Raw genomic sequence first — 25,125 nt, 5'->3', positions numbered from 1 at the left:
ACTGTCACAAGTGATCATGATGTACGAAATACATTGCCGCTCGAAAAAAATTAAAAAAATAATTATTTTCTGGTATCCCTAAACTAAAAAAATCTTTCAGTATTATTTTATAGTACTAAAACCTACGTCTTGTTTAAGTTTGAGGTTATATCAAAAATACACACTGCAACTACAACTGCTGTTTTTGAATGCTGGGCCTTGTTACCCGCTGGACCTTATATATCTCACCTACCTTACATAAAACCAGTAATAAATACTAATGAATGGAATAGTAAGGAAAATCAACTCTGGAATAAAAGGGGCTTACTCTAACTCTTTTATTATTGACTTTTGAAAGGGCTCTTCAGGCCTATTCGCAGTAGGTATTTATATTTTTTTGAATTAAGAAGGGAAAGGGTGTCAGGTATCTAAGGATTGTAAATATCTAGTCTTTTTGAACTGTATTCTAGCCTGTAAAACAAATAGTTTGTAGCAAATACATTAAATTATCTGCCAAATAAAACATATAATAAACTACTACTAAAATTAACTATGAACTAAATATATATATATATATATATATATATATTATATTTAACACATTTCACATTATATATATATATAAATATAAACTCACCTATCTTAGGTCCACTAGATCTGACCTCTGCGGAAGGGTGCCCATAAGGCTGGCCACATTTCCACGCTGAATAGCTATGGCTATTCTTTGGCCTAGGAATGAACCAGTCCTAGGGTCACCTGTAGTCTCAATCAGCCTTTTTTTTAGGCTCTGAAAAAGTTTATGGGCATCACAACTCCACGGCCCCAGGGTCTCTACGGCGAACGACGCAAATATGTGGTTGTTTGTAAGACCAGCAAATACATTATTTTATTTTTAATTTAAAATTTTGTTGTTGTAAAGTGGTCAAACAGATTGATTCGTTGTGCGTGTCTCTTTTGTACAGTCAAGTGTAAAAATATGGGTCCACGTAACTTACTCAAAAATATGTCCCATAGCTCTTAATTCGCCGACATAAGAGCTATGGGGTATATTTTTGAGCAACTTCTGTGCACCCATAATTTTTACACTTGGCTGTACCTGTTCATTAATATATTCGCAAAAATAAATGGTATATATTTTATCGCACCCGATATTTGTCAATTTCCAGACGCACACCGTGTATATGCACACCGTGGGCTAGAGTAATACGACAAATTTCAACCCCGCATGAAATTACTAAGGTCATACGGAGCAAAAAAATGTTATAAGGCTTTCGATCATATGCGGCAATAAAAAAAAATGTGTTCGTGTGTATTTTCAGCACACGAACACATTTTTTATTTTATTTATTTATTTATTAAGTAAAATTTTATATACAGAAAAAAATTGCGGGTTTCATTTAAAACTTAAATTAATATTTGTCAATAGGTATGTCTAAACCAAGTCACATGGTGGCAGCCAGGGTTTTGACTCCAAATGTAGCACTCAGTTGTGTTTTTAGATACCGACTTCGTATTAGATTGCCCAACAATTAGCATTAACAAAGAACGAAAAAATATCGTTTTCGTTCCCATACAAAAAATACCGGTTTACGATGCCAGGTGGCAGCGTCGCAGCCAAAAAGGATTTTTTCACTGAGGTATTAAATAAACAAATTTTCACAAGGATTATCATAAACTCTAAACGAGACGATTTTAGAAAACTTTGTATGATAGTTTATTCTCTAAATGCGGTCAAGAATATACCTTTACGCAGCGGCTTACGTGGGCGATGGCTCGCGAATGCGACGCGGCGCGGCGGCCCAACGGCATTCGGAGATCGCCCACGTAGGACACTTCCATAGGTATCACAGGATTGAATTCACCCGCGCCGCTTCGCGTTCGCGAGTTATTCGCTCAGGTAAGACACTGCCTTAAAATCTGTCGGGTTATTAGAGCCCACGGTGTATATAAACCTATACATTTACGCCAACGTCGGAACATTGAAGCGAAGACATCTAAAAAGTTCAGCCATTTATGATCTCTCATATTTAGCAACTCGATGCAAATTGTGACTCAAATTTGCTGATCCTAAGGCAATTGTTTTCTCCATATTCTCTTAAAACCTTGAACCTTATTGTAAGCGCTATAGAGCACGATTTCGATTGTACCTTATTACGAATCGGCACTTTCGATCTCGTTTGAATAAGTATAGTAACCTTACACTTGGATGAATACGTCCGATGTCATTCTTTTACTGGCCGTGTTTCCATAATACAATGAATTTTGATTAAATTTTTATCAACGAAAATACGAGTAATAAATAAATAAATAAATAAATATTATAGGACATTATTACACAAATTGACCAAGTCCCACAGTAAGCTAAATAAGGCTTGTGTTGAGGGTACTTAGACAACGATATATATGCCTTCACCTGCGGAGGGGTTCTTGCACTTTAAATACTATTAGTCTAAAAAAAAAAAAGTTAGTGTTATTCATAAACCTAGATTTAATGTTTTTTTAGCTATGGCAAAATGTATAGTCTTAGTTTGCAGGAAATAAAAGGCTTTTTATATTTTTATATTTATATATATAAATATTTATAAATACTTAAATACTTACATAGAAAACACCCATGACTCAGGAACAAAATATCCATATACTCATCACACGAATAAATGTCTTTACCTGGATTTGAACCCGGGACCATCGGCTTCATAGGCAGGGTCACTACCCACTAGGCCAGACCGGTCGTCAAATATGTACACACATGAGTAATATCAGATTTTTAGTTTGTCAATGTGCTATTATTGTTTTTATAATCGTTAATGCTTATAATTATTATTGCTGTTAGTCTAAGTTTCGTGACGCATTGGTTCAACTGTAATGCCATGTACTTAAACATTTTTATTAACAAAATAAATAAATAAAATATTTTTTTGTGACTGTCAGATTTCAGGTCATTAAGACGAAAGTGGCGGACCCGCGCGAAATCATCTTTTCATACAAACCTAGTCCTCATTTTCCTCTGGATATTACCATTATTGAAAATATTTTGACACAATTCGTTGTATACCAACCACAGCTATGCCCCTACTTTTTTTTTGGTTTTTTGCACCAAATTTTTAATATAAACTAAAAATCGAAAAAATCTAACGTCCCCTACGTTAGATTTTTTATCGATAGTTATATGGTTAATATACATCAAATTATGTACAAATATTTTACATAAATCAATATCCAGAGAGGAAAATGGGGACTACGTTTGTATGGAGAAGCGGCCGTTCCCTTTCTTTTTAATATGGAATTGTAGAGTCCTATTCAGAATTCCAGAATATAATACCTATACCTTAGTATTCTTATCTTATTGTGTTCCTCTTACCCTAGCATACCTTAAGTGCGTGCGAGATGTGCTGTGATTTATATATATGTCGGAGAACGACAGAATTATTATTATTATTATTATTTTTAAATACCACGACGGTGGCAAACAAGCATACGGCCCGCCTGATGGTAAGCAGTCACCGTAGCCTATGGACGCCTGCAACACCAGAGGCATTACATGCGCGCTGCCGACCCTTTAAAAACATGTACACTCCTTTTTTGAAGAACCCCATACTGTAGCCCCTCGGGAAAACCTCGGCAGGAAGCTCATTCCACAGCCAAAGCGTTCGCGGGAGGAAATTCCTCTTAAACCGCACAGTACGCGACCATTTAGGTTCTAGGGTGTGAGGATGAACACCCTGCCGACGGCGAGCGGTGCGGTGATAGAAAGCGGCCGTTGGCATCATGTCAAACAATTCTTCAGAGCACAGCCCATAATTGTACATTATGCCATCTATCGCCTTTAAGAGGCTATTCATCACGCCATATTTGACAAATAGAGCAAGCTAGGGTGTTACGTTATACCTGAGTGGCGTTTGTCGCAGTTCCGCCAAGGCGTCATAGAGTGCGCTGTTAAAACAATTGAAATCGAGAACAAATGAAGTTACGCTGTCAATCTTTCTGCAGACGGAAACGAGAGAAGATGACCTCGGTGGCGTTCCTGGGTCTAACCCACTGGCTTGCTTAAGATAAGGAGTGTAACGTGTGCTATGATTTGTAATCTGTCTTGTCTAGTAAAGTCTGAGTTGAACATCGTATTTAATTGAAAGCCGTCGTCATCCACTTTTGAAGGTTCTGATATGCTGTCGTATGATACGCCCACGATTCCCAACATATATTAGTATAAAATTAAATCATTATCATATCCTTCTTCTTCCTCGCGTTGTCCCGGCATTTTGCCACTGCTCATGGGAGCCTGGGGTCCGCTTGACAACTAATCCCAAGACTTGGCTTAGGCACTAATTTTTACGAAAGCGACTGCCATCTGACCTTCCAACCCAGAGGGTAAACTAGGCCTTGTTAGGATTAGTTCGGTTTCCTCACGATGTTTTCCTTCACCAAAAAGCGACTGGTAAATATCAAATGATATTTCGTACTTAAGTTCCGAAAAACTCATTGGTACGAGCCGGGGTTTGAAACTTTGAACCCGCGACCTCCGGATTGCAAGTCGCACGCTCTTACCGCTAGGCCACCAGCGCTTTTTAAATCATTATCATATTTTGTAATTTTTATATATCTTCTAATGTAAATGAGGACGACGAATTTTTATTTGAATCGAATGTAACGCTGGAAGCCCCGTTTTAGTTTCATTAAAAATAAAATATATATACAGCTGCTAATATTATGTAGGTAAATGTTCTAAACCTCATTATGAATACGTGATCAGTGACTCACATCATTTCCTATAGGTGAACAATAGAGCTGTGTGCACAGAAATTCGCAAAAACTCATCAGTATGTTTAACTAGAATAAGTTTACTTAACCTTGTTTTAATTATAAGTTTCACTGTATTAATAAACTATTTTGATTTTTTTTTACTATTTTGAATAGTGGACAGATTTTAGGAAGAAGAACCAGCCAAAGTAAAAATCACCAGATTTAGAAATCTCTCTTTTTTATTCGATGCTTGCAAAGCGGGTGATGGGGAGACCCAAAACGATCACAGCGCTTGCTACGGTTAAAAATAAAACCATCGGTGCTGAGGGCCTCGAAATTTCGTTTCCTGCCTCTCAAATCAATCGTTGCATATTCGGGCGATAGAGAGGTAAATACAAAAATGACGATTTCTGTTTTTCGCGAGAGAGCTGTCAGTACCCCTAGTGTAAATAAATTCGATTTTGAAACGTGACGCGCTTTTTAAATCATTATCATATATTGTAATTTTTATATATCTTCTAATGTAAATGAGGAGGACGAATTTTCATTTGAATCGAATGTAACGCTGGAAGCCCCGTTTTAGTTTCATTAAAAATAAAATATATATACAGCTGCTAATATTATGTAGGTAAATGTTCTAAACCTCATTATGAATACGTGATCAGTGACACACATCATTTCCTATAGGTGAACAATAGAGCTGTGTGCACAGAAATTCGCAAAAACTCATCAGTATGTTTAACTAGAATAAGTTTACTTAACCTTGTTTTAATTATAAGTTTCACTGTATTAATAAACTATTTTGTTTTTTTTTTACTATTTTGAATAGTGGACGGATTTTAGAAAGAAGAACCAGCCAAAGTAAAAATCACCAGATTTAGAAATCTCTCTTTTTTATTCGATGCTTGCAAAGCGGGTGGTGGGGAGACCCAAAACGATCACAGCGCTTGCTACGGTTAAAAATAAAACCATCGGAGCTGAGGGCCTCGAAATTTCGATTCCTGCCTCTCAAATCAATCGTTGCATATTCGGGCGATAGAGAGGGAAATACAAAAATGACGATTTCTGTTTTTCGCGAGAGAGCTGTCAGTACCCCTAGTGTAAATAAATTCGATTTTGAAACGTGACGTACGCGTTTGCGTTTAGTCTCATTTTGTATTGGATTTAGAAAGAGCGCGCCAAGCGGGACGTTTTGGAAACTCAAAATCCTATACAAAATGAGACTTAACGCAAACGCGTTCGTCACGTTATGATGTCGATAAAATTTACACTAGGGGTACAGATGTAAGGTTTTGCAGTAAACATTGATTGTTTTTAAGACAAATATGGTCCTATCAAGACGTGTTGCAAATTGTAACAACATTAACTGTCTCTGGCGAAATATCGTGCCGTTGGACAATGGAGCCGCGTACGCGCAGAAAGTCGCACGAACCCTCTACGCGGGCGCTCAGTTCGCGCGCGGCTTGCCAAAAGGGAACACTCAAAACAAACAACTGATTATAGTGCTGTGTATACTATGGATTATAGTAGTGTGTGAAGTGTTTTTTTTTGTGTTTTGGATTGAAGAGGGTAATTTTTTTAATATTCCTTCCTGTTGCGTTTTTTTTATGGTAGCTTGATGCGTTGAACAGGGCACATCTCAGTAATTGTACTGTTAAAAGGGTAATTATCTATGTGTACTTAGATTTTATATATTTAACTTCTTTTTTGTTACCGATAATTGAGAAAATTGATGGAACTAATGTCTAAAATGTTTGTAGTAAATTATGTCGGCACCGGTTTTGGGACATAAAATTCAATAACATCAGAATAAAAAAGGTTGTTTCACAAGTCCATAACACTTTTACAGTTACATTGTAAGTATAGAGACATGAAACTTACATAGGAAGTACATTTATAAATAAATACAACACTGATTATCTGAGTAAACATTACATTATAATATGTAATCTTATAATAAATAATTACTACAATATAACAGAGATGTATATTCTCTAGGGTTAATAATAGGTATTACCTTATACGGCCCCTTAAAGTTCATTACTAATGCCCGTAAAATTTAGGAAGTTTCAGAGGGCCTACCGCGAACCACGTTCGACGTGTTGCCTCTTTGTCGCACTTGTAAATTTGTACGTAAGTGTGACAGGGAGGCAACACGTCGAACGTGGTTCGCGGTAGGCCCTCAGATTCTTTGGGCCGTAATGTTCTGTACCTCATTAGGGTTGCAATACATGCCACCCTATAAGTAGGTACTTCTTTTTAACATTAGTGGTCCATAGGAACAGAAGAATGTGCATTGCAGTCTCATCGGCCTCCTGGCAGAACCTGCATGTCGCATCTTATTCCTTTCCAATTATTTCGTGGTTACAAAGAGGCTTTTCCTTATATCTGGAACTTAAAAAACAACTATGGGTCCGATTCGAATAATGATTAAGACACGTTTAAGATCTTGGAAAGATCGATAACTAAACGACATGTCAAAATTGACGTTTATTTCGATTCCGCTGTGATCCCAGTAAGATCTATCTACGTTATTTCTAACGTCAAAGTGATATTGGTTGCCCGAATCGAGCTGCTTCGGTCAATTATACGACATACAAACAATATCTAAATGAGAACATCTAAACCAGAACTTATCGTTATCTTATCTTTTCCGTATTTCATTCTTCGAATCGAGCCGTATAGATATGTACTGCAGTAAATTCTGAATGATTAATTACATAACAATAGGAAACTGTTTCAATAATTTATATTTTCCGATCAGCGGTGGCGTAAGGAAACGGTCTGAAAGTTAATTGGCACGATTTTAACTATCTATACATCGTGTTTTTATTGAATTCCGTTAACTCCGGGGTATGGGTAAATACGTTTAAGGAAACTAAATAGCATAGTTAATTTAAAAAAATAAAAATTATTTGATTAAAAAGTAATTTAATGTTGCATATAGCGTTGTTGTAACACGGGCATTACATTTAATTCAACCAAACAATTGAAAACTATGACATATCAATGTCATTTCGAACATCAATCGTACGAGATAGTATTTACATTTAGTAGCAAATGTACACACTCGTAGTAAACACTAATCAATATGTATAAACAGGCTCTAAGGCAAGTATATACGCTTGTGAGGGCCTTATAAGATAAAAATAAATTATTGATTATCTCCGTAATGGAGTTAAGTAGAATACCGGTGTCTTTGAGAAAGTTACTTAAATTAAGCTCAAGAATGCACCCTTGAAATTAACGGAAATCAAAGAAACACGGTGTATAACTAGGTGCTTACATAGTATCTATACGTACTTACTAAGCATTATCGGATATACCTTGTTTTAATTGTTAAGACCCGAAGGCACAAACGTATCGAATATTATGAGAGCGCTAAGTAATATAACATTGTGCTTGCTCTTCTTGAGCCGACTAGCATTATCAGGGATGACGGATAGACTGATGGGGTGTCCTTAGTTCCTTGGAGCTTGGGACGGATGTTAGTGTGGGATGCTACCTGCGTAGACACACTGGCACCGTCCCTCCAACGGACTAATGTAAAAGCGGGCGCAGCGGCGGAAAGCGCCGAAATTTTGAAACGTAATAAATATAAGAGACTCGGTAGAGAGTACCATTTTGTAGGTACCATTTGGCGTTGAAACTCTAGGTCCACGGGATCCCAGCGCGCACAAGTTTTTTGCAGAAATCGCAAAGCGTCTGGTTGACTATAACTGGGGACCGAAGAGCTGGCGGCTTCCTCGCACAACGTATCAGTATTGCGATACAACGAGGAAATGCCGCAAGCATCTTTGGTACAATGGCTCAAGAGCAAAAAATTGACATGTAGGCTGTACTCCCCAAACTAACCAACATTTTTTTCATACAAAATAAATATTACCTTCAATGTACACTATCATCAGTGTAATTGACGGTTCTTGTCACGCTTTAAACAACAAAATTCGCAATACATTGCGTCTTAGAATAAACTTTAAAACGTTCTAAAAATCAATATACTAGTTATTTAAAAAAATGCTGTGTGCAAATGTTGTTTAGTTTGAGGAGTACAGCCTACAGTTTAATTTTTTGCTCATGTTACGGGCCACACCTGGTGTAACATTTTAAATTCTAATACACACGCTGCGTTGAAAAAATCTGGTTTCGAACATGACGAACGTTGCCCCTACGGGCCTACGCACTCCGTGCCACGCATCGTATAAATTATTAATATAATTTAATACTGTCTAACAGCAACACATTTAACTAAGCACCAATGAACCTTAATTCATTGCAAAAAGGTTTATAAATGATCAATTATTTCTATCGACGATGGTATGTACAACCACTATTCAACCGATTGGTCGAATACCTACTAACCTACCGAAACCGAGGTTTAACCGTATTCGATATAAACAGTTAGCTAATAAATTTAGATTAAAATGGTTCCACGCAGTCGTGGCTTCTATATGTCAGATGAATTTAATTACTTTAAGATATTGGGAAATGAATTCCGTCTATTATCGGAGCACTATTTTCTGTCGCCCACACTTATACAGGATGTAAGATGTGGGGATCGGTTAACGGGCATCGGTGTCGTGTAATGATTAGGAAAAAGTATCCCACTATTTTTGTTACATCCGGGAAGAAATATTTGTGATAAACAAACAAATATATGTCCATATCCGGATTCGAACCCAGTACTTTCTGCTTCGTAGACAGGGTCACACCCGACTAGACTAGGAGGCCGTCTAAACGTTTTGTAAGTAATTAAGTAAGTAAACACTTTACGAGCAAAAGAAATTTAATAATCATTACAACAAAGGAAAACTTATCCCTAAGAGGGATCTCTTCCAGTTAACCTATACCTAAAAAAGTAATTAAAAACTATACATATATAACTGTAAATAAATGTCTTTATATACATATATGAATAAAATATAAATATATATTATTGTTTGTGTTCCCAAGAATCTCCCAGTTGTAGAGACTCCTTGAGTTATTTACCGGGTCGTCGGTCTACCTAATGGGAGACATTTCCCCACGACATTTCCGAATTGCTTATCAGGATTCGAACCCAGGATCAGGACCTCCTGCTTCGGAGGGAGGGTCACACCCGACTAGACTAGGAGGTCGTGTAAACGTTGTATTTGTGTTCCGAAGAATCTCCACAACTGCTCCTTGAGTTCTTTGCCAGATCGTCGGTCTACCTAATGGGAGACCTTTCCCCATTTCATTTTTCGGATTGCGTATAACATATAGATATTTGATATGTATTTTATTTTAATAAGTTGACCAATTTAGGCGGTCTACGAAGTCTCGACAAAACTAATATGCTTAGTTTTTTTGGTTCTGATCTCATACAATTCATATTCAAATTGCTGCTATTTTTATTCTGTTTTTTACTTTTTTACCGTCTAAACCAATAAATACTAGACTTAAAGAAACAGTTTTTATCGAAACTAATAGGTATTTAAATAGAGTATGATAAAATTGTTAACAAATCCATGGCTACTTTTTCTTTAGTCCATATTAAGTGAAATATTATCCAATGCGTGTAGGTAACATTGTTAAAATAATTTGTGTTTTTAAATGACGACAATGACATAACCAATATATGCGTAAAAAATAAATTAATTAAATAACCATTAGTAAAAATCGGCCAAGAGCATGCTCAGTGTGGAACCCTATGCTGAGCATGTGTCAGGTGACATGCTCTTGTAGTTCCCATTCTATCAGAATAAGCTAAACAGGGGCTATTTATTAGTAAGTATCATGTACATTATAAGCATAATAGAGTACCTTCGCAGCGCTTTGTAATAACCAGATCTGGGTCCGAATTCGCGGACATACATATCAGAGCCGTCGTGCAAGCCCTAATAGTGGTCACTGGATGATCAAATGTCAACTTCGACAACTAAAGTGACCGCGTAATGTAAAGAGCCGTTAACATCAGCTGTCAAATTCAAAGCACAAATTTGTCTTACATTTTACGTACACATCTTACTTACAATGGGGTTGGCAGCTGCCTCTGTCCCAGTTTTGTTTTATGAGATAAGTTAAAGGGGTTGTCCAGAAATCATGTGATCATATTTGGACTATTTTTGATCCCCCCTACTCCTTGGTGATATTTGGTGATTTTAACGCAACCCCGTCCCCCCTACCACAAGATCACGTGATAATAAAATTATGATGCGGGTACCCTTAGACGCTAAGCAAATCTAATGTCGTTTCTACTGTATATATTCAAGATGCTATCTCTCAAAAACAGGCACCGTAAAAATCTGCTCATCTGATTACATTGAGTAATATTTTTGTTTTTAGCTTTCCCGCTTTGAAAAAAAAATACACGTGATAGAGTTTGCCCAGCGAGTGGCTGCACAAAAAAAAAGCGGCAAATTCAAAAAATCTTTAACTGGTAACACGAAGCATAGTGCAAGAAAAGTAATTTGATACTTGGTAATTCATACGTAATTAATTTTTGTTTTGATTAGTGACAGACTGAAGTCTGCAACGTAGCAGACTGTAAATTTAATACAGTAAACAGACTGAGGATATCGTTGCAATGCAATTAAAACCCTGACCTCTAATTTAGCCCACTTAAAAATTAAAAATATGATTGAATAGTTATCATTATTATCAGAGATACTAAAAAACGATAAGTTATAGAAAATTATACTTTGTTGTTACAAATAAATTTCAGGCCTGACCATTAAACGGCACCCTTTAGATCTCATTTCTTTGGTCGTTGAAGTCAACAACCAAGGCATATGTCATAATATAACTTAACTTAATATAACTTGGTTCTCATATGACATTTATAAATTACTTCATTTGTGTTTTATTTTGAAGTTTTGAACTCGGGTTAATTACAGGCGATTATTTATTAAGCATAAATATTTCCCTTGTGCTAGTAAAGTAAACCTTCACAAGGGAAATATTTATGCTTCCCGTTAGTAATAATAAAAAAGTGACATATTGTATAATGGAGCTGAACTGAAGGTAGTAAGGTGAAAGAAAACACAATCTAGTTTCAATCTAGTTTTAATATTGTTAGTTTATAAAGAAGGTGCCTATTTATTTAAGATTCATAATCAAAATCGGATTCAAGAAATTCAATGCCTGACAGAGAACTGTCACTGTCATTGTCACTTTCCCGAACTTCTATTATGAATGGAGCTAGTTCAGTGTCTGTAATGTTGTCCTTAGACTTGTATTTTCGTTCCACATTTATTACATGGTCTGTACATTTTTTCCAATCTTCCGGGGTAATCATTGCAAAACATTCCCGGATCAAGTTTTCCGTATCTGAACCCGGTAGCCCCACATTACTGCTGGCTATTTTTCGCTTTGTGAGGCTCCATATCAACTCAATAGCGTTTAGATCGCAATGGTATGGAGGCAATTTAAGGACCTCATGCCCATGCTGCTTCAATAACTCCTCTGCTGCATATATGGGACCAATTTTATTTTCCTCGACAAGGCACATCAATTCTTCCTTTTTGAAACACGCTTCATATGGGATATTATTTTCCCTTAGCCATTTTTGAATGTCAGCCTTTAAGCTGTGCATGGTTGGAGGCTTATTTATTTGTGTTACATGGTAACTGGCATTGTCCATAACAATTATACTGGGCTCAGACAAATTTGGGATTAACATTTCTCGTAGCCACTTTAAAAAATTTGAACTGTTCATGTCATCATGATAGTCAGCTGCTTTGGATTTTGTGCTAAAAACAAGCAAAGCATTTGGCACAAATCCTTGCTCTGATCCAGCATGCACTATAATATGCCGCTTACCCGAGGAAATTTTTTCAACTAAACCGGAAGTTGAAGGCCCTTGCCATGACTTCTTTGGTCTATAATTTTGATGGACATATGTCTCATCAAGATACACAATTTTTTTTCCTTCTTGCCGTTTTTTATGTATAGCTCTAAGAAACCTTTGCCTCCACCCAGATATTTCAAACTTTTCCATGAGGATGGAGCGCTCTTCTTTATTTTTTTTAAACTCAAATCCGTTCTCGTGTAGTATTTTTCTCAGTGTTTCACAACATCCTGAGAATCCTATAGATTCTTTCAAATCCGCATGTAAGGCTCTTAGAGTAGGTACCTGCTTTTTGACGCAATAAAACTCGTTAATTTTATTACGAATGGCTGACACATCAAAATTGTCTAAATTTGACACAGTTGGTGGCCGGGGTCGTTTTTTCCCTGGCGTATTCCATTGGCCTTGGTTAATAGAGCCCTCTTTTTTAATTGTGCGTAGTGTACGAATGCTTACACCTGAAAAAAAAACAGTTTTAACAATAGGAATTTTAACAAAAGAACACTAAAATATTAATAAACCTAGATGTGAAAATATAGATTATTTATATTACCTGTCATAGTAGACACTTTCTCTAAATAACTTGATTCTGATGCGTTATTATCAATAACATTCTTCAGTTCTCTTGCTAGTTTTTCAATAGTTTCTCTAACATTTTCGTCATCTACGCCCGCTGTAATATAAATAAATCATAAGTTTAGTAATACAAACAAATGTTCCTATCTCGTAAATTAAAATTTGCTACAAGAAGCATCAACATTGTTTGATAATGACTTACCGGTCGCCTGAATGATTTCGTCCAATATTCGCTTCTTTTCTAGTAATCTCTCATTTTCGTCGTGTCGAACTTGATTATAGTTACTGATTATCGTAAATAACATGCTCCTCACACTGCTTCTAATCGGTTTAGCCATTATAATACGATATAAACTTCCGTAACGAAGGAACTAACATGAGAATCTAGGTTATGTGTAAACTCGTTTGACAATATTTTTGACACTTTTGACAGCTAAAATTATTGCCATATATAGAATTCTCTAAAAACGCTTGTGCAGCGACTCGCTGGTCAAACTCTATCTTCTCGGATCTCCCCTCCCCCATCGTGATCATTCGTGATATTTTTCTTACCCCCACCCCCCTCCTAAATGATCACATGATATCTGGACGACCCCAAAGGGCTGGCAATAAAATAAAATCCAACGGTTGAAAAAAAAAAGAAATGTACGCTCGTGTACGGAATTGACACTATGACGGATTTCTCCGCGCTGTCCTCATATAATTTTCATGACTACAGAGAATTGGCCAGGGAAACAAAAGAATACCCAGTTGTAATTGTACCGTGTGACATAAATACTATAATTTGTCAGATCGGTCATCACGTTACACAATAAGACACACAAACAATTTAAGAGGACAGTCCACGGCCCATTCTCTTTACATTTATTCTGCTTAATTTATCCTTTGTTTTCTCCTTAAATAATTTAACTCGTGTTTGTTTAATCTGGCGGACTTTGCTTTTTTACCCAAGAAGAAATTTTTACTCATATTTAATCATGGAACACAATGGTTGTTTGGATTTTAGTGTTAATATTTTTGTTATCTTTATGTTTATTTTTAATAACGTCCTAATTAACTTATTATGGAGAAATAATAAAAAATTTGCAAATTATATATTTTAACAATTTTTATCTGTGACTGATCAGCTTCATCACTAATCCAAAAAATGTTTTTTTTTTTCGGAAATGTTGTACGTAAAGAAAACGGTATATTCAGTCTACGTCTATCTAAGACGTGTGAATAAGTTATCAGTGAATTGATCACCCAGTCATTTAAAATGAATTAGATTTACAAGATAATTTAACATCAACTAATAAAATTTAATTTAACCTCTAGCAGCTCACCATACAAGGAAAATTAGAATCAATGGTACTAGAAAATAGAGTTGAATTTGTTATGTTGTAAATCTAACGAAGCAAAACAAAAGCAACTCTGTTCCATTTGACTAAGATTTAAGTTTTATTGTTTTTTTTTTGTCTGAAAGAAAACATTTATTTATTTATTTATCGGGGGTAATTTATATTAGTTTTAGGACATTGAACCCCAAGAGGTTAATGAAGAGTTAATAGCATGAAAATAAATTATTTATATTTATTTAAACTTTATTGCACAAATAAAGAAAAATATACAAATGGCGAACTTAATGCCAAAGGCATTCTCTACCAGTCAACCATTGGGTCAAACAGAGACATTTGTATATCAAATGAAATTAATGAATTATATAAAAAAATTGAATTAAGGAGGAAAAATTATAGTACAATGAGCTGTTCTTGACTGTTCATGCTTCTGTGCTTAGGAATAAAACATGTTAATCTACATTTCTTTTGGGAAAAAGAAATGTTGGTCGACCAGTAAGACGGTGGGCTGATGATATCACACAAGTTACAGGAGCCGACTAGATTATGTTGGACAAGGACAGGGAAGCATGGAAGAAAATGGAGGAGGCCTTTACCCAGAAGGGGTCCATATTTCATTAGCATTAAGACTAACAATTTAATTTATCTACTTTTTCTTTTTACTATAACCTGCTAACAAAATTAAAATGTACACCTATATGAGAAATATGGAATAAATGGCTTTATTATTATTAGGTATGTCTTTCCCATCACGGAACAATGGTGTTCCGGACCTTTGGGAGGTGTGCGCGGAGCCGAAGCCAACACGTAAAGGCCCTTTTGACACTTTAATGAAATGTAAGGGGTACACCTAGCGGATGTTGCCCTTGCCCGCGCGCCGCGTCATGGGACGCATGCAGAGGCAGCACCCGCCAGGGTGTAAGGACTATTTGAGAGTTGATGGAATCTAAAATGAACTGGGCTATTGGGTGAAAGTGGGATAAAAAATTATTAGGTATATTATTACAATCTACTTTACGCAAAAAAACTATTAAGCCGACGATCCTCTTAAAGAGAAGTGCGTAAAAAAGTAAATTCTACATGTAGGCAAGTTGGCTTTCCTCACGCAAGCGAAAAGAACATTACGAAAGCGAAAGTCGATTGTAAGATTGTAACAGCGGTTTAATAAGTAATATGCGCATGCTACTCTATAGTAGCATTAATGTTTACAGATCCTCCACATTGAAGAATAGCGTGGGCAGATTCTCACTTTGAAACAAATATACTTAGGGCCTGTTTCATAATGTCCAAAGTTCAAAGTATTTTATTGTATATAAGAATCAGGTTAAATTGCAGGTCGAATTCGAATATACAATTACACATTCCGTTACACTGAGACTTAACCTTTTCAGGTGTACATACATTTGCAACATATATATTTACATATTTATCTATAGAATAAAAATACTTACTTATGAGTAACTTAAATAATCATTTACACAATAGATTTTTTTTTCTATAAGCCAAATTTTTGTGTTTGACTTGAACAGTTTGAGATCCATATCTTTAAAACGATCAGGTAACTTGTTATAAATTGTAATACACATAAAATAGGCATTCTTTGCAGTGAGTGACAAGTTTACATATGGCTTAGGCAATCTGTGTCTGTATTTGGGTCTAGTTACGCGGGAACCCAATGAGTTATTATCCGTGAATAGGTATTTATATTTGTGAACGAAAACAGAAACTTCATAAATATAGTGACTGGGAAAAGTACGAATGCTATGTTTTATAAAATATGGACGGCATGAATCTCTAGGATGAACTGAAAATATGGCTCTAATGCAGCGCTTTTGGACAATGAATACGTTATGTTTATCAGAGCGGTATCCCCAAATTGTTATGCCAAAAGTCCCGAATAAGCTACTTGCCACTTATCGGACCAATAAAGTCATCGTTGGCGTTTCACAATCTTCAAATAAGCTTAACTGGTAGATAGTGCTAAGTTTTGCAGGAAGTTTTATCTGGAGTTAATTAATTTGTTAATTAGCTATCCAATACTTTACTTGGACATTTTTAATGATAAAGTTTATTAGATATAGTTTAATTTCCAAGTTATATCTTAGGCATAGACAACTTGGTATAATTATGTATGTATTAATATATGTATGTTTATTTGTATTAAGTATATGTGTAAGTTTATCAATATATAGTTTATATTCATATATAGTCTCGGTTACAAATTCATTTACTATAAAAGACACTGCACCTACTTAATCTTTCTGGTTTAACCCATTGGTTGACTGGTAGAGAATGCCTTAAGGCATTAATTCCGCCATTTGTACCTTCATGTATTGTGCAATAAAGATTAAATAAATAAATAAATAAATGCGCTTATGTTATGAACGTCAAATAAGGTATGTATGTATGGTATGTTATAAACCCTGGTATGGTATGTTATAAACCCTACACTTCTGACCCGAGAAGATATAAATCCCTCCTAAATTGTCGGAGGGTATTCCCATCCGGACGGGACCGGCAAGAAACTTGGCGGGACACATATTTCATAACATTACATCTTATAATTAACAAAAAAAAAATACAATTGAAATTACTATAGAATTAAAACAATACCTTTAGGCGATTCATAATATTCATATACCTATCACTAAAAACTGGTCAAGTGCGAGTTCGTTTAACTCGAAACTCGCGCACCAAGTTTCAATCATCTCATTATAATTTTGTTTCACGACAATACTTTTAATGGAATACTTTTATTTTTAAAACCAGAGCCCCTAGTGTAAATTTATTCGATTTCGTAACGTGACGTACCGCGTCTGCGTCGAATTTAGAAACAGCGCTCTGCGCTTGGCGCGCTGTTTCTAAATCCTATACAAAATGAGACTTAAATGCATACATCACGTCACGCTATTGAATAAATTTACACTAGGGGTTGCGAACTTGTAGCGATCGATTAAAATCCGATGTTTGATGATGATTAACCCATGAAAATGTTTCATTGTTGTTACCAGGTTATTAGTTGAAGATGAGAAGTCAAATCCGCGTAGCTCAATGGCCGATCAAGAGTTACTGTCGGCAGGTCACCACCAGCGCCAAGCACCGACAAGCGGCTGATGGACCTTTGGACAGTACGTATGATCTTACCAGTTACCCTGGATAGTAGTTGAAGAGGAGTCTGATCTACGTAGAACAGTGGCCTGTCAAGAGCTACTGCCGGCAAGTCTCCATCAGCGCCAGGAACCGACAAGCGGCTGAAGGATCTTTGGACAGTACGTATTATCTTACCAATTACCAGGACAGTAGTTGAAGATGAGTGAGATCCGCGCAGAACAGTGGTCTCTCAAGAGCTACTGTCGCCAGGTCACCACCAGCGCCAAGCACCGACAAGCCGCTGAAGGACCTTTGGACAGTACGTATGATGTTAACAGTTACCAGGGTAATAGTTGAAGAGGAGTCTGATCTACGTAGAACAGTGGCCTGTCAAGGGCTACTGCCGGCAAGTCTCCACCAGCGCCAGGAACCGACAAGCGGCTGAAGGACCTTTGGACAGTACGTATGATCTTACCAGTTACCAGGATACTAGTTCAAGATGAGGAGTCAAATCCTCGTAACACAGGGGCCTAGCAAGGGCTACTGTCGGTAGGTCACCACGAGCGTCAGGAACCGGCATCGGCAAGCGGCTGATGGACCTTTAGTTAGACAGTACGTATCATTTTACCAACGTATACGACATCAATTTCAGTATATACCAGAGGGGCCTAAAACAAAAAAAAACTATGATTTTTCCATACATTATCAATTAGCCAATACATAAAGCAAACAAAAACTCGGTGTTATAAGTTATAACACTTGGTAGGAGAATGTGGGATAATAGACACCGACTCTTTTTACCCGATTGCCAAAGGGAGGAGGGTAATGTTTTTCGAGTGTATGTATGTATGTTTCTTTGTGGCCTCCTGTAGCCTAAACGGCTTGATGGATTTTGATGTATGAGGTATCGTTAGATTCGTTTTGATCAGAGGAGTGTTATAGGATGTTTTTTTGGGGGTAACTAAAAATGTATAAATAAAATAAAAAAAAATTATTAAAAAAAAAAACAAAAAACCCGACCCCTTCCGAAAAGAGGAAAACAAGCCCTACAACAATATTGTTGTTGATGGTAAGTATCGCAGGCGGGGACCAACAACCAAAATGGCTATAAGTAACCCTCTGTTGGTCCCCGCCTGCGATACTTACCATCAACAACAATATTCTTGTGGGGCTTGTTTTCCTCTTTTTTAGTGTGCAGTCGGGTTTTTTTTTATAATATTTTTTTTGTAATTTCGAATTTGGTCTCGTAATTTGCTAACACATTCGTAGCTTGGAAGGCTATTATACTTAATACTAACAGTAGTAGACTATGATTATCTGAGTTTTTTTATTTATACAAGTGATTTGAAGGGATAAAAAAACATTCTCCAGTACGAACTACGAAGAGACTGCTACTTTACCTACTTGCCTAGGTACAATACGAGTATAAATACAAGCTCATACAGCATACACATACCTACATGTGTTACGTCACTGTTTTATAGAGCATGGAAACAATGGCGTGTTTATACAAGAAATTAGTTAACTTAGTACCCGTGCTTTAGGTAATATCCTGGTCCCATACGTAGTTTTGCTAAACAAGATTGTGTTAATGAAATTATTACCAATGAATGTGTTAAAATACAATGAATCAGTGATTAGTATGTCCGCATGACAGAAATAAATTTTCGTGTTTTTGTCAGCAGATCGGTTGATGTGTAACATTATACTTCTTCTTTCTCGCGTTGTCTCGGCATTATGCCACGGCTCATGGGAGCCTGGTGTCCACACTTGGCAACTAATCCCGAGAATTGGCGTAGGCGCTAGTTTTTATACATCATTGTAACATTATACATGATTAAAAAAAAATTATACATGATTGTTTTTTGCGGACATCGATAAATTACACACGAGGGGCAAACTAAAAGTCTGCTGTAACTCTTTCTGATCACGTGTACAAATTAGGATAGGATCACCCTGAAACTAGAGATGCGCAAAACGCTTCAGTGAGTTGAAAAGAACTTTCGCTCATGGAGATAAATAAATAAATAAATAATCCACCCTCCAAATTCATCCGAACCACTTCGAAACTGTCGTTTCGCATATTTGCATCGTCTCACTCGTTTGGCTCGGCCGGTTCATTCAATCATGAGTGGGTAACAGCGAGCAAGTAACACTGATATAAATGAGGTACTGAGCGAGTTAAATAAGACGCATATACAGACGATTTTCACGCGGTTATGCGAAAGAGAATCGTCTCGATGATGGGCAGGCTTAGGGGCAGTACCAACAGCATTCTGGAGGTCATTGCAGAGAGGCTTGAGAATCCTATGCTGGCGTATTGGATTTTCCAAGTAGTAGTAAAACACTTTATTGTACAAAAAGAAACATAAAACAGGAAAGAACACAGGGATCCAAGTTATAGGATTTCTGAAATTTAGGAAATAGGTTAGGTATATAGTTGTAATATTATATTATGTACAAAATTAACGTTTGTTCCTAAGTTATACTTACGAATATCGATGTTAATCTGAAACAAGTATTAGATTAAAAAAAAATTCAGTGAGTTGAAGAGTGAGTGAGTCCAATCAAAAGATATAGTTTATTTAAATCACTTACTCGTGAACGATACATGTCTATCATTCTCCTAAAACCCCTTTTGTATAGCGATTCTAGTTCCTCAGATATTACTTTATACATCTAATACCATTACTTTATACTCTAATAGTTTGGGGCCAGGTCGAGCTTACACAGGTAATGTTATTCCCAAATTATTTATATTCAATCTTCATCTCATTAATACCAAACTTTTCTTTAGGTGCCAAACTGCCATCCCGGTCATGCCCAGTGCAAGGCCACCGTGCCCGTTCCACACACGCAGCCCTGGACACTTCAGTGTTCGAGACAGTGACCCCTTCATCCATCAGACCCTGGGAGGAGGTTCCTGGACCTAAGCCTCTGCCGCTCGTTGGGAATACTTGGAGATTCGCGCCCTATATTGGTAAGTTCATGATGAATTCTGTAGGATGCTTTTTGTGGCGGATTCGTTGTGTAACTTCTAAAAACACCAGTGATGAATATAATATCAGGTGTGAATGGGAGTGGAACACCAATAAATAGCAGAGTACCTACTATTAAAACTTTGGTTTTATTGTATATACCGTCCGATCGTAAGATCAGGCAAATCGTAATGTTCCTATATAATGTCTTGACGGTGACGCCAATTGATAAGTAGGATAGGTTAATTAGGTTGCTTCCGATGTTTGAAGGACAAACTATCCAGAAATAGGAACCCGCTACGCGGAACGAGACATAGATTTTCATCTTGTATATTTGATTTCAGCTGATCTTACGATCGGCCGGCATATACAAGGAAATACCCGGAAAACACGAATAGCTGAGTTCAGGAGATACGTCGGGTGGTTATATCTTGAAATATGCTGGTACAAAAACAAATAATTTACCTAAGCAACCAAAAATATTTCTGAATTATATTACTTCCAACGACACTTCACATCATTTCGATTATGGTCGCACTTTTGAATATTGGCAGGCTATCTTGTACGTTGTTGATTTGTGGCTTACGCGTCATCCTAATACAACACTACTACCCGATTATCGCAAGTTCGCGTGAATTTTACTCGCGCGAACGCGCTATCAAACATATGTCTATTAGGTGTCCTAATAGACATTCGCACGATAATCGCGTTGCACCGTTTAGGAGCGGGGTGAGCACCGACAAGACACCGCGTCCGCGCGCCTCCCGAAGCGCGCGATGGTCGCATGTGTCGCATCGCCAACCCGCGCGATAATCGCGTTGTATTAGGCCGACGCCTTACGGACTCTTGGTTTCTTCAAAACAATAGTAATGATAGAAATGGCAGCTAGAAACCTCAGTAAAATGGTAAGAAAGCTAGCGTCTTCATAATTTGTTGCATTCCAGCACGACTTGTTCGCACGAAGGGTTTCTCCTCTCTAGCTTTATTACTTTGGAAGGTAAAATTACCATTCTAGGTAGTGTTGGTTAAGACTCGAGTCCCTTGAGTCCTCTACTCGACTCAGTTTTTCAGACTCACGTATTAAGTCTAAACTAGAGTTCTTTTCAACGTGTTAGAGAACTCTCAATTTTTTGTTTGCAAAATTTCGAAATGCTTTGTGTTTAAGTAACAAAATTTCTTTACTTTTATTTAGTTTAAACCTATGAAATTGTTGACGGAGTCTTTATTCGGTTTTTAGTCTTTAAAAAAAGACTCAATAGACTCGGAGGTTTTTTAAGCGCCGAGTTTCGTAAAAGCGAGTCGAGTTCTTCGAATTCAGACTCAACTGACTCGAGTTCCTACCAACACTAATTTTGGGTGATTAGATTCGGTTTTACGAGAGAATGTTTAACTATTCAGGTAAGTAACATTTTCATTTAAATCGTTGTAATTAACAGAGGTTGTTACGTAGCGATTTTATGGCCAGGTTATTTACAAGGTAATTTGCCGGATGAATTTCGGATGTTGACTGCATTACTATTGCGACATTACTGCCACGGCATTGACGCGGGTGCAGAATCTCGGCCCGATTCGAACTTTAAGATACGTCAAATGTTAGGTCTAGATACGATATGGATCGGATATGTCAGTGTCAAAAGTGACGTTTCTTTAAACAGAAACGTCAGTTATGACACTGAAATCTCCGAGCCATATCGTATCTAAGTAGAATTAATATTTGACGTAACTTAAAACTCGAATCCGGCCGTCTGTCAATTTCCTTGATAAATTGAGTGACGAATTGAACGTCTTAATCACGTCAGCAATGCGGCGGTATTGTATTGTATTGTAGTTCGGGCGATTTTCCGCAACTCGACGACTGGCGCCTATTTTGCGTGACAAGGGGGGGTGGAGGGTTGGCTACTCTTGCCAGCCCAACTCCTCGAGGAATCCTATCAAACCTTTGATGTTGAGTAGGACCTCAGGGAGGTCTCTCGGGGATCTGAGATGTTTTGCCCTGTATGGGGCCACTCCGCTGCATTCCAGCACCACGTGAGAGGCTGTTTCTTCTGTCTCCATGCATCCTCGGCATAAGGGACTGTCTGTGACACCTGTTATGAAAAGATGTTTTTTAAATAGTCCATGACCTGTTATGACACTGGTTACCATACTCAGTCGGACCTTCCCTAGTTGAAGGAGCGACCTTGTGAGCTTTCCGTTGATGCCAGGCATGGCTTCTTTTGCCTGTCTGCATCCAGTCTGATTCAGCCAGTGTTCTGTGTGTAGTTTCCCTGTACGTGCCAGCAGCATTGAGCGTACCTTGCTAAACGGTATCGGAAGAATGCGGCGGTAATCGCTAATAGTTTTTTACCTATACGGAATATAAAAGGGTTGTCGTTGAGATTTAAGATGGCGAAAACGTCTCGAGAATATTTTTTGCTCATTCATGTTGTTTAAAGTGTAATAACATTGATAGCTTATTAGGTATGCACTGAACTATCGTGGAAGTGTGCAGCTAATGATAAACTAATCTTGAATCGCGTTTAACCATGTTTCAATCAACACCCGGGAATCCATCGTGGCTTTTAGTACAGTCCAGCTATCTCTTTACCAAAAGCAACTACCGAACAACGTCACGCTCTACGAGCACACTTAAAACTTACAACGAAACTTGACATTAGCAAAATCATCATAGATTTGATGGAAACCATATTTTTAAAGAAGATGAAGAAGGGATATAAAAGCAATAATTAGTATGCTTGCATAACATGATAACAACTAATGATCAAATTAGCGCCAAATAAAACCCGTTGCAATTGTTATTCTAAGTACGATGACACTTGACGATCGGCATACGAAATGCATGTGCCGTTACAAAATAATTCGGCCAAGGTCGCTGTTACTTCAGATGTTATTGCCATGACATGTGGTTACCGTGGTCGGGACGGCATGGAAGCACAGAAATAATAGCACAACTGTACAGAAAAGAAACTTCCTCCAAAACCGAAGTTTGATAGCGATTCAAGGACGAATCATGCTGTCCCTTCCTTAAGTATGGTACCTACAATCTCTTTCGGCTATTTAGGGTTATCAAAATTCAAGTCATTATCTTATTTGTGGTCTGTGGTTACTTTAAAGTTATATCGTTTGAGGAGTACAAATATGTTGTTGTATTATTGTTTGCTCGTGTTACAGGCCAGACGTGATATATATAGGTAGGTTGTCCATCGCGGTTCAACGCGGAAACGCAGCAAGCGTGATGGGCACCTTTGCGTTGGGAGCGATGCGGGATGGGTTGTTGACCAGTTTTTATACGTTAGTTTAGGTTTAGTTTTGTTTATAGTTAAGTTTATTGATAGTTTATTTTTAGTCCTTAAGTATTTTTTAATAATTGTATTTTTTTATAATTTGTAATTGTTAATTGAAACTACTCAAGTCTTAATTAATGTAATAATTATCAATATACATATGATATATGACGGCATGGAAGCACAGAAGTAATAGCACAACTGTACAGAAAAGAAACTTCCTCCAAAACCGAAGTTTGACAGCGATTCAAGGACAAATCATGCTGTTCCTTTCTTATATATGGTACAATCCCTTTCGGCTATTTAGGGTTGTCAAAATTCAAGTCATTATCTTATTTGTGGTCGTACACGAAAAGGGAAGTCATGTTGTGCGAACTCTAGTAATTGCTCGGAATGCGGAGCCGAACCCAGAATGACCGAAAGGAGCAGTTTCACCCCCCTGATTGAAGTAACCAATTCGGTAGTGACACTGCCTACGAAGCAGGTGTCTCGGGTTCAAACTCTGGTAAAAGCCTTGAGTGTTCATCAGAAACAGGTATTTTTTCCTGAGTTAATTTTTTTTTTATGGTAGAGGAGGCAAACGAGCAGACGGATCACCTGATGGTAAGCGATTACCGCCGCCCATGGACACCTGCAACACCAGAGAGGTTGTAAGTGCGTTGCCGGCCTTTACGATGGATGTTTTCTATTTATTTAAGCATTCATTTATGACATCTATGGCTTCTGCATGGGGTCATAAGTTGGAAATTTAATTTCAATTTAAAATAAAATAAAATAAATAAATAAAGTTTTATTTTCAGGCATCACGTACATTATAGTACACCCATATCACACTAAAAAGAATTGCTTAAAACTAAAATAAAAGTAAAACAAAGTAAGTTTTAAGTTCTTAGTTAACTTTGTTTTATTTTATTGCTTTTCCTGCTGAAACTATATACCTACGCTATGTACGCTCACGAATCGTCATAACTATTTATTGTGTCTAATATTGTAAACTACCTACTCATTCAGTGAAATGTAAATTTCTTTTGAGTAAATAAATGTCTTTATCCAGAAATTAGCCTTGCATACGTCTCATCAACTATGAAAGAGCTAAATCGATTTATTACTAAGAATATGTATAATATCGGCTCGGACATGAGTAATTTAAGTTTTCTAGATTTAGCAATCTCAGTTCAGTAATTTCATAGCACAGGTATATTTGTAAGCAATCATGGAAATATGCCGGCGTGGTTAACGCTGTATGAAACGTGAGCTCAAACAGAATACCAGCACAGGTACAGTCAGCTGCAGAGAAGTAACCACTCTGAAACTTGTCATAGAATAGTGAT

The 25,125-nt window shown here is 37.1% G+C and overlaps 2 protein-coding genes across 4 annotated transcripts in view; one reads left to right on the top strand and one right to left on the bottom strand.

The window, feature by feature from the left end:
* Nucleotides 1-5,575: 5,575 nt before the first annotated feature.
* The window catches only part of LOC133525112 (probable cytochrome P450 49a1), a 61,779-nt gene continuing 42,229 nt past the window's right edge, over nt 5,576-25,125 (top strand). The window contains exons 1-3 of one of the 3 annotated variants that reach the window (XM_061861364.1): nt 5,576-6,288; nt 17,454-17,570; nt 20,330-20,512. In XM_061861364.1, coding sequence (XP_061717348.1) covers nt 17,468-17,570; nt 20,330-20,512 — 286 coding nt within the window. In that variant the 5' untranslated portion in view covers nt 5,576-6,288; nt 17,454-17,467. Of the gene's footprint in view, nt 6,382-17,453; nt 17,571-17,984; nt 17,992-20,329; nt 20,513-25,125 lie in introns of those variants that run through there. The other 2 variants (XM_061861365.1, XM_061861366.1) reach the window with 2 other exon arrangements.
* Nucleotides 11,730-13,588, bottom strand: LOC133525113 (uncharacterized). Its single transcript, XM_061861367.1, has 3 exons — nt 13,308-13,588; nt 13,083-13,202; nt 11,730-12,987 (listed from the first exon to the last, which is right to left on the bottom strand). Exons 1-3 carry the CDS (start codon nt 13,441-13,443, stop codon nt 11,783-11,785), a joined length of 1,461 nt encoding a protein of 486 aa, XP_061717351.1. The 5' UTR covers nt 13,444-13,588; the 3' UTR covers nt 11,730-11,782.

Source organism: Cydia pomonella, chromosome 14 (genome assembly GCF_033807575.1).
Source record: "Cydia pomonella isolate Wapato2018A chromosome 14, ilCydPomo1, whole genome shotgun sequence".
Lineage (NCBI taxonomy): Eukaryota > Metazoa > Arthropoda > Insecta > Lepidoptera > Tortricidae > Cydia > Cydia pomonella.
Note: the sequence above shows the minus strand (reverse complement) of the source record. Positions and strands in the feature narration are given on the sequence as shown.

What these genes read in the sequence shown, in the direction of transcription:
- LOC133525113 (XM_061861367.1), bottom strand. Translation starts at nt 13,443, where the DNA reads ATGGCTAAACCGATTAGAAGCAGTGTGAGGAGCATGTTATTTACGATA. An exon ending in CGAAATCATTCAGGCGACCG is followed by an intron (nt 13,203 to 13,307) that starts GTAAGTCATTAT and finishes TTTATATTACAG; the next exon opens with CGGGCGTAGATGACGAAAAT. An exon ending in GAAAGTGTCTACTATGACAG is followed by an intron (nt 12,988 to 13,082) that starts GTAATATAAATA and finishes TTTTTTTTTCAG; the next exon opens with GTGTAAGCATTCGTACACTA.